The sequence below is a fragment of the Morone saxatilis genome, unplaced genomic scaffold (genome assembly GCF_004916995.1).
Source record: "Morone saxatilis isolate NCDOM2014 unplaced genomic scaffold, NCSU_SB_2.0 Contig2, whole genome shotgun sequence".
Classification (NCBI taxonomy): Eukaryota; Metazoa; Chordata; class Actinopteri; family Moronidae; genus Morone; species Morone saxatilis.
The window spans coordinates 2,249,672-2,260,376 of record NW_023339762.1 but is presented as its reverse complement, the minus strand read 5'-3'; the positions used below and the strand labels follow the sequence as shown (position 1 = coordinate 2,260,376).

Genomic DNA, 10,705 nt, shown 5'->3' with positions numbered 1-10,705 from the left:
ACATAAATGAATTAATCCATTCATTATTTATTCATGCTGGTGCAATTGATTCTCTATCCACTCCTGTCCTGTGTTGATAATATAATCGGTTGAAAAACATTCAAGGGCTGTAAGCTCTGGTTAAGACATCTGTGAGCAGGAAGAGATAAGATTTTTTAAACAGCCGTGGTTAGCATCATATTGATTGTCATCCTTTTTGTAACCATTTATTACCTGTGCTTCTTGGAAGTATTTCCACAACCCATTTTCTAATAATAAAACATTGTCATTTCTGTTGTTACTGTAGCTTTTATTAGTACGTGCTTAACAAGTAAACTTAGCAGAACTTTTGAGAACATTATTAGCTTACATCAACATTTATCTATTAACTTCAGACAGACATTCAGTTAATATTCAAGCAACATTAAATGCCATACTCTATAACAATAGCTTATAGTTCTGTTCTGTTTCTTAGAAGAAGAAGAAGAAGAAGAAGATATACTTTATTGATCCCCTAGGTGGAAATTGTTTTTTTCACTCTTTTTTTATACACACACACACGCACTTCATGCACATGTGGACATGCAAAGGGGCGAGACTGGTGGAGTGATGGGTGCAGCGTTACCCAAGCGCCCTCCATGAGCAGGTTTTTTGGGGTTGGCTTGCTGCTCAAAGGCACCCTCAAAACGGCAGTGCACAGGAGTGGAAGCTGGCACCTCTCCACCCTACCCAGTCCACACTACCATATTTGCTGTGGCCTCCTGGGACTTGAAACCGGCGACCCTCCAACTTCCAGTCACAGCTGACTACTGCCGCCCCTGCAGCTACTGCCGCCCTGAGCTACTGCCGTCGAGCTAACTGAGCCTGAGCTACTGCCGCCTGAGCTACTGCCGCCCTGAGCTACCTGCGCCTGAGCTACTGCCACCCATTTCTGTTTTTTTTTTTTTGACAAGCTAGTTTGCTATTCCTGCTAGCTAGTTTTTACAAGAAACATATACTGCCATAATTTCACAGAATGATGAAGATATCTATAATTGTTTTTAACAAAAACTATTATATCAGCAATATAGGGTAGGGGTAGGTTTTAGAATTCCGAAATAGTAAAAAAATGTCCGAAAACGTATGGGAATCTAAGCTAGCTGCTCCGAGGGTATTTCAAATTACTTTTTACTTTTAATTTTATGTCCAGAGTTGTGCTGTGTAGGATACCATAAAAGTTTTATGCATGTTTGGTCGTTTATAATATATTTAGTGTGTTGTTACATTGTATCTCAGTTAACTAGTCTACATGCTATTGAATACCAAGGATGGTTTTATTAAAGAGATCCAATGTAATATATTTAATTATTTTGGCTTCATGTTGTTAAGAGTTTAGGTTGGATAGGAAATGGCAGTGTTGAAAGCACTTTGACTGTCTTCAAAAATATAAGCAATACATAAACACTATATTATTAAACAATTTTAAAGGAAATTTACAAGGTTAATTTTTACCCCCAGCATGCTTGCTGTACATCAGTGCAAGTCAATCACTGATCTCCTGCCTCTTTTTATACCCCCCTCTCTCTCACCCTCCCTATTTCCTTCCTCTATTCTTCTATTCATTTGCTCACTTTCTCCAGGTCCACAGGAAATGGTGATGTTTAATGGCCGCCCCCTCCCGAGGTCAATGGAGTCCTCGCAATCATAGATCCATCATCAACTGAAAAGCTCTCATCATGGAAACCCCCTACCCACAGACAGCACTCCATAACCCCTCCTGTAGATGGTGTAATTGCTGAGGGAGGGGTAGTGAGACTGAGATAAGCTTGCCTGTGAAGATAAAAATCACCCAAACCATGTAGTGTACCTCTCTCTAAGGAGGGGGGAGGGTCTACGTTCGAGTCTGATTTATTTTATATTTATTTCTGTTTATGTAATCTCTGGAACAGATTTGTGTTCGCTTGTTTAAAGAGTGTATGTGGGTGTGGACAGAGCGTGCGAGGTGAGGAGAAAGCGACAGAGAGGAAGAAAGAGAGAGAAAGAAAGAAAGAGATGGTCCTCCACACCACCCCTTACTCCAGTGCCTGCCTGCACTTCCTGGATGGCTTGTCGTGGAGTCTGGTGTTCCCCTGCTACTGGCTCCTGGACCGGCTCCTGGCCTCCTGCGTGGCCACCTCACTGGAGAAGCGCCAGCGCTCCCAGGACCCCTGCTCCTTCCTCACCCTGTGTGTCCTGATCTCTGCGCCCCTTTACCTGCTCCTCCTTCTCGCATCCCTGCCCTTCGCTCTGCTGGGTTTCATTATCTGGGCTCCCCTGCAGGCCATCCGCCAGCCCTACCTATACACCTACCACAGGTTAGTGTGAACCTTGGTGTAGTACTGCAGGGTTTTTTAAACTATTTGTCTTCAAGTCACATTACAAATGAGACATTGTTAGGGTTAAGAGTAGGGGTAGGTGTTGGGTAACCCCAGTCCTGTTTCTGTGTTGTTAGTTCTAGCTGTCATTAAACATTCTGACTTCTCAATTATTCTGTTACCTATTCATTCTCTTTGGTGTTTTTTGCTTAATTGAACAGAAAAGACAAAAAGTATTTTTTTTATTGACCTTTTGCTTTGTTCACCATCTAATCCCTCTCAAATATACAACTTTGTCTTTGCTTATTGTGTGGTAAGGCTGTATATAAACAGTATATAAACATAATTTCTTGATGACAATGTTGACATAGACTATGGTAGGTGAATTCCTAGGCTTGAAAGGGCATGAAACCCTAGTAGTTGCATCATCAGTACAAAAGATAAGCAACTGTAATAGAAGATATCTGGTTCTTTGATTAAAAACAAGTCAAAGCTACAAGTAAATGTACATAAAAATTTAAAGCGATACATCCACTACAACTGCCACCTATACATTTAAGTACAAAATTTTGTTGTGTGTACTAACCTGGTCTCACTCCCAAGTATACTAAGTAAAAACTGCAGCTTGATCACTGTGGTCCTCCGCTTCAAATTCAATTCAATTCAATTCAATTCATCACTATTGTCATTCTATGTAGTAGCGCGCAATTCATAAAGAAGTTTACTCAGGACACCTTTTCAAATAGGAGCAGGTCTTAGACGCGACTCTTTATAACATTGACATTGTGCTTTTAGGTATCTTTGTAGAGAAGCTAGTGTTAAGGAGCGGTGGACAAGTCAACATGGATGGAGCCAGGTGGGTGGGGAGGATGGATGGCTCAAACAAGACATTGCCTTTGAACAATGCCTTTTTTTTTTTCAAGTTATTTTATGGACCTTTTGTTGGCTTTATTGATAGAGACAGCTGTAGATAGACATGAAAGGTGGGTGGAGAGAGAGGGGATGACACACAGCAAAGGGCCGCAGGTCCCGGAATTTCCCCATTGTGGGACAAATAAAGGAATATCTTAGGTCGGATTCGAACCCGGGCCGCTGCAGTAACTCCGTATATGGGTCACCAGCTCTAACGACTGAGCTGACCAGGCGCCCTTGAACAATGCCTTTGAAGCAACATACGTAAATTAACTTGTGTGACATACTTACATCAGGTATGTTACATAAGTTAAGTTTTATTTATGTATTTAAGTTAGGTCAGATATGTAACGTCATCAGCCACCATGTTTCTACAGTAGCCTAGAAAGGACAAAGCAAACATTGGCTCTAGATTAGGGTGCTTTCACATTTTTCGCATGTTTCATGGCCACCATAGTTCCGTCTTTGCACTTGGAAGGGAGGGTGAAGTGAGGGACTTGCAATCTGCAACACCATTAAATGCCTCTAAATCCTACGCACTAGGCCTTTAAATTATCCAAAAGAGTAAGGTAACTGATAATATTCATTGACATTTAGTAAAAATACTATTTATTATTCAGTTAGGTGATCAATCATCAATATGAATTCATCCTTCTCATTGGATAAACACACCATTGACTTGGTCATCTTTGCTTCTGACGTTCATACTAGCTTTCTGGAAACAGCCTTTTTCATTGTCAGTTTTCTACCAAATTATGCATCTAAATAGGTTTCTGAATCAATTTGAGGTGAAAAATAGGCCATCCAGTTGCAGAGTCACGCTTCATTTTATATCTACACTGCCAGTTGTTCACAAGGTTTGGAGATTTCAAGAGGCAGAAAATGGAGTCATTATGTACTGTAAATAGTTAGCTCATTGGTCTGGCTTCCAGTTGCCAGGCTCTACCAGTCCTCAGCGGGTGTTTGGTTATCCAAACGCACACCCAAGCGGCTACCCACCATAACCACACACTTTGAAATACTGTATTTGGCTGTTTGCTGTGGAAAAGCAGCAGTCTCTGCTAGTAATCTATATCTATCAATTATCTTTGTTTGGTTCCAGTAATTTTACTGTCGCCCCTACATTAATGTGGTAATGGTTCACTGAATTTCATATGTTATCCATATATTATAAGATCAAAGAGCATTGAGGAGTAAAAAGCAAAACCAGAATAGAGTCAGAATTGGGTAGAAAAACATAATGAAATGAAAATAATATTTTTGTCATATGGACAACACAAGAGAAAAGGATATTAAATTAAGAAAGAAAATGTGCCTTAAAATTACATAACACACAAAGATACCATTATTTACTTTTACAGTACTGCAGTAATACTGTTTGTGTCATGAGTATGACATTTTGGGAATTATGCTAAATATGAAGCAGATTATTTTATTTTAGCATGAAGACTGGAAGCGGGGGTAATAGCTAGCCTGGCTCTGGAACTATTTCTTGAGGGAATATTTTGCTGAGACTCCAGGAAGACAGTGGCCAGACTAAGAGATAGTTCCAGGAAATAACTCACCCTAAAACCATAAAATAAAAAAAATAAAAAAAAACCATACACTCCAATTTTAACACAGATTAAACGAATGAGATACAGCATGTTAATTAGTGAGCTTTAGGGATGCAATTTATTTACGTTTGTACTGAGCCAGGCTTCATTCTTTATGCCAAGATAAGCTAATTGGCAGCTGGCTTTACCTTTATACTTAGTATACAGACATCAGAGTGGTATCAACCTTCTTATCCAACCCCCAACCAGAAAGTGAAGATGTGTATATCCTAAAAATGCCACAAAAAAAGGCCAAAAAAGACTTTGGTTTGACTTCTTTTTATTTTGTTGCATACCTTGTGCAGACCAGACAAACACCAGGCTGAGCAGGGCCAGGCCGGGCCAGGGGGTGTTGGAATTGGGGAATGGAGGCCACAAGGCAGAAGCTTCTGTTTCAGCAGTGCCAATGTATGCCTGCTGCCCGACTCTCTGGCCAGGTTCAACAACCTGTCAGACACACACCGGAGGGCCCGGGAGGTGGGGAAGAGGATCCGCAACGGTGCCAGTCGGCCTCAGATTAAAATCTACATTGACTCACCTACCAACACTTCCATCAGGTAAGAAGAGCTTGCTCTTGGGCTCTCGCTGCTTATGTCCTATGTCTATTCTAAATATCCGTTAAACAAATACATACTTTATTTCTTTCTGCTTCGTTCATCAGTGCGGCATCCTTCAGCAGCCTTGCCACAGGTTTCCGTCGTACCTCCTCTCTGGACCAGCGACCAGACCATACACACACCAACAACGGCCCCGCCGATACCGAAACCGAACCTCTTACTGAGTGCCCGATTCACTCCTCAGGTGCCACCGACTGCCCCGTTCACCCCTCTGCAGGAGACCAGGGCTCTTCTGAATGCCACCATCACTCAGACCGAGCAGACACGACAGCAGACTGCCCCCTCCACCCTGCAGGGACTAACAGCAACGCAGACTGTCCTGTTCACACCTCAGGGGAGGCTCCAGATTGCCCCATGCATTCCACAGGGGCTCACAATGGCCATGGTCATCATGACTGCCCCATGCATGGGGAGGGGACCCAGCAAAAACCATCCTCAGACTGCCCACTTCACACCTCAGGGGTTCAAATCAGCATCAGCGCCCCAGAACCAGACCCCCAGGAGGAGGAGGCCGAAACAGGGAACCATCGGCCCGGAGAGCAGGCTGGGGGAGACACGGGCAGCATGACTGCCTCCAGGGAATCCCTCGCACGTTACCACGGAAGTGACGGCGGTGTAGGGATATCCTCCAACAACACTCTCTCTCACGTCCCTCGCACATCAATCTTTAAGCGCCCTGGACGAAAACGCCGCCACGGAGATGAGACGTTCGACCACGAGATCTCTGCCTTTTTCCCTGCCAATCTGGATTTCCTGGCTCTGCAAGAAGTGTTTGACCATGGATCGACGACTAGACTGCGGCGGCAGTTGCATCGCTACTTCCCCTACGTGCTGAGTGATGTTGGGCGGTACGGATGGAAAGGCTGCTGCTCACGGTTCAAATTCCTGAACAGTGGGCTGATGCTGGCTAGCCGCTACCCAATCCTGGATGCACGATACGAGTGCTACCCCAACGGGAGAGGGGAGGACGCACTGGCAGCCAAGGGGGCGCTGTTCGCCAAGGTCAGAACATTACTTTCTTTACCTCCTCTTCTTGTACTCATACACAAATCTGTAGAACGTGTTGAGGAAATCTTGCAGTGGTGACAAAACTCCAGGAAGTCACTGTGGCCAGGCAGTCGAGCTAGATCGATCTCATTTAACTCAAGCAAATTACAACGTTTCCCAAAAATGTTGACCACCGCACAATCCAGGAAGCAATAAAATACTTGAAGTACACACAGGTGCGGTTGAGCTCTATAATATTTTCAATCAAATTCTACCTACATGAAAGAAATGTCATTACTGCTCCAACGACTTAATTATCAAGTTTGGAGACAGAAAACCTTTTTGTCATTTTGCCGTTTGCAGTCGTTCTTGCTGAGAGGTCAGTGTTAGAGACAAGTTAAAGAAATGTCATAACTAACACCTATTATCTATCGATCTTTCTGTATTTAGACAGGGCTACTTTTTGGAGGCTTTGAGAAGACTGCAAGACAATCATTTTTAGCCAAAAGAATGAAACAACTCTAAACCCTGACTGTTTTCCTGGAATTGTTTTGTCTGTCTATTCACAGTGCAGATGTAACAGAGAAAAGATCCCATATCCTCATCTCATTTCACTTCAGACTGAGCTGAATTAGAACTAAATGTCACTGCAGGGCCACTTTTTTGCTTTTCCTGCAGCGGGAATGTGTCTGTGCTATGATCGCTTCTCGGTGGCGTTTCAGTTGAAAACTCATCTTGTCATCTCTGACGCCGCTAACTGTAACTTTGGCAAGGCGGTAATTGAATCTGCCTATTAAGTCTATTTATACTAAATTATCTTATTATACATTTGTGAAAGAGAGTATGAGTGTGAACATGAGTGTGAAAGAGGGACGGAGAGTCAGAGTTAAAATGACCTGCCAGCTGTCTGCATTAATTACCGTAGATCTCGTATAGCAAAGGCATCGTATTGCAAAACATTTCCACATTCAAATTAAATTTCTCGCTACTGTTTCTCTTGACTGTCTATCTGCCCCATTTCATAACCCATTTCTCATGTAAATAATGCCACTCAGTAAATGTTTGCTGCACTATACTAACACAATGTTACAGTGATGGAGAATCCGCAGACTGCAGACAGTACTTGGTAAATACACTTACTTACACCCACATCCATTCACACATTACACATCTGTCATTATGGTGAGTGCATGCACCCCAGTAATTACAGAACACTTCCAACCTTTCCACATCTCCCGCTGCTGTGTGGAAAAAGCCAAAAAAAAAAAAAAAAAACATATCATCATCTGTTTTCAAGGTCTTTAGCATTACATGTTTAAGATACTGGCATAATTCCACATGTTTGTATATAGCATTGAAACACAGTGATGATAAACACCATAACATGGCTTATAATTTTCAACTGAAGAAGTTCTGGTTTCATTTATTTAGATCTAATTATACTTTTTTAAAACTGTGTCATGTAAACCTTTGGAAAGTTGGGTGTAGCCACTGGGATGCAACACAGCTATGAAAACACTGTTGGGTATGGACATAACTTGCATTCATATCCATTAGCTGGCCCTTCGCAGTTGTGCAACAAGAGGTGACTGAGACACCCAAAATTAGTTAGAGAACCTTATATTATATGCAAGCAGATCTAAGTATGGTGTGACTGAGATTAGAGCCACAACTGATGATCGTATTCATTATTCATGAATCCATTGATTACTCGATTAGATTAATGAATCGGTAATTCTGATAAACACAAATAGTAAGAAAGAGAGCTCAATGTGATGCCTTCAAATTGCCTTGTTTTGTCTGAAAGTCAAAGACCCAAGGTTTAAACCCAAAGATTTTCAATTTATGAGCAGTGAATCCTCCTGTTTGAGAAGTTGGAAACAGCAAACGTTTTCTGTTTTTGCTTGAGAAATTACCTGAACAATTAATCAGCATTACAATTGCATCTGAATAAATGTCAGCAATGATTATGTAGCAACAGGAATGTTGAAGGACAGTGGTGCGTTGAGCTTAACATCAGTATGGCATATTGACAGAATATATGATGGACAGAGCTTCCAGGTCTGAAAAGTGAAGCCAACGCAGAAGAGTCTTAAAACCTGCATTCTATGTAAATTCCAGCAGGGGGAGCTCCATTGGCTGAAATAACACAGCGATCCCATTCACTCTAATGAAGAATGGAGCTGACATGACACCTCAATTATGAGCTCAGTAAACAGTTTCCTGATTAATTTAGGGTCTCAGTCGCTAGATTAACATCGTCAATGTTAAATCATCATCGATAAAGCCGCGTATGCTTTTGGGGCTACCTTTTGATTGGCAGGTCACTCTCAGTGAGTCTGTCCAGTGCAGTGTACAAAACTCAGATCAAACTGTCAAACTAGGCAGTGCTGATCAAATATAAAGCTAGATTCTGTTACTGTGTTGCCTATTTCTCGTTTAAAGAAGAAACATATTATAGTGTACTGTTTAGCCTAGATCATGTGTGACCAGGCGAGCTGCCATTGCTTCCTGCTATGGACGAGTCAAAACTGTGCAGCCAATGAGCGTAGATCAGAGTGTAGATCTGGCTCGCGCTGGCTCCGTTTTACTATAAAACACCGAACTCAAGGCTTTAAAACGGTAATCCACAAACCAACGGGTGACGTCACTATAGGTTCACACTTGGTATGGCAACATGCTCACAATGACAATGCTCACAAAAGAATGTTTAGCAAATAAAATGTTACCATGTTAAGAACCTTAGTTTAGTATACTAGCCTGGTAGCATAATGCTAATTATCACAAAACACAAAGTACAGCTGATGCTGTTGGGAATATCATAGTTCTGTGGAAAATGTATAATTTTTGACCTGGTGGTGGCAGTAAATAAAAAGTCAGGGGATCAGTGGAGCCAGTTGGATTAATCTTCTGCAGACAATGAATATCTGTACAAAATTTCTGGACCAAAGGTCAAACAAATGTATTATTTATGGAGATGTAAGCATTGTTCCAGTTGCAATAGCTGAGGAACATCCTGTCACGCTCCCCACTGTAGTCAGAAGCAATGAGGGAGGTTCCTCTGGCATCCACTACTGTATAAGTTATGCAGTAGACATGTAGATATGGCAAGACAAGTCTTAATGCAGAGTGGAGGTATTTTCACACTGGTATTACTGTACAAGTCTAGGAAGCAGGATACATTTACGGCTTGGCTACCGGTGTACTAATGTGGGCTACATGCAAAGTGATGGGATTTCTACAGTTATACATTCAGTACATTCATAGTTCTTATAAACTGCAGTCCTTTTTATTCAGTATAATCAGGAAACAAAGAGTTTTCCCAGCAGAGAAAGAGCAGTTTTCCTTGCTTATAAAGACAACATACAATGAATCAATAATACATCAAGCAGCGGTTTTGTGTGTACACACCCCATTGTTTGTGTGTGCGTACCTGCATGTGCGTATGCCCCTGTGATGAGTGTTAGTGTGTGAGTTCATTAATCAGCTACGTACTGTGACTGTCAGGATGTGCCTGTGGATCTGATCCAGATCCTGCTGGGACAGATCCGCTTTATGTGACCTGATGCTGATGATGGGTGCCTGTACGTGTGTATGTGTGTGAGCATCTATTTGTTGGTGTCCGTACATGCCCTTACATATACCAGATCTAATAAAGGCACACTCCATCACAGCTTGCATGCTGACAGTCTCATCCTGTTAGCCCTGCTGCCTGCTGACTGTCACTGCAGCTTACAAGCTGGCCTCACATCCCTATTTCACCGCCTCCTTGTGTATGAGGTCACTCCAGGTCCCACCGACAAGCTGGCTGTCAGCCAGCTGGCAGGTACATGTCTTAATGCAAGCTGTTTATACTCCAAACTGACAGAGAAGGAAACCAAACAATGATAAAGAAAATGATTCTCCTTACTGCCGGGAAATGGTTGTTTAGACATGTCTAACAATCCAGTATAACTGACATGTCTGCTTTTTTTTGCTGGAAAGTCTTCCATAGCTGGTCTTTATACTGGTCAAGAACACAAGAAGGATTGGTATGCTTAGCTTCCAGAGTGTCAAAAGGTCATGCTGTTTACACATAACACCTTTGCTTTGCTGGATTGGGCTACTAGAGCAGCATCCCTGTGATTTTTTGAACACTGCATAACCTAACCCTGTACTATAAGCAAAATAGCAACAAAAAACAATGGACGCACATGAGACTATCTACTATTACCATAAAACAATCATGGAACATCTAGAAACAACCCATTTGGTCTGGTGTTCGCAGACAGCTCACATTGTC

At 42.2% G+C, this 10,705-nt stretch overlaps 1 protein-coding gene across 1 annotated transcript in view; it reads left to right on the top strand.

The window, feature by feature from the left end:
- The first annotated feature begins 1,636 nt into the window (after positions 1 to 1,636).
- Positions 1,637 to 10,705, top strand: part of smpd3 (sphingomyelin phosphodiesterase 3) — a 35,540-nt gene continuing 26,471 nt past the window's right edge. Inside the window, exons 1-3 of the mRNA XM_035664294.1 lie at positions 1,637 to 2,312; positions 5,125 to 5,376; positions 5,481 to 6,438. Of these exons, the coding sequence (XP_035520187.1) occupies positions 2,011 to 2,312; positions 5,125 to 5,376; positions 5,481 to 6,438 (1,512 nt within the window). The 5' untranslated portion in view covers positions 1,637 to 2,010. The remainder of the gene's footprint in view (positions 2,313 to 5,124; positions 5,377 to 5,480; positions 6,439 to 10,705) is intronic.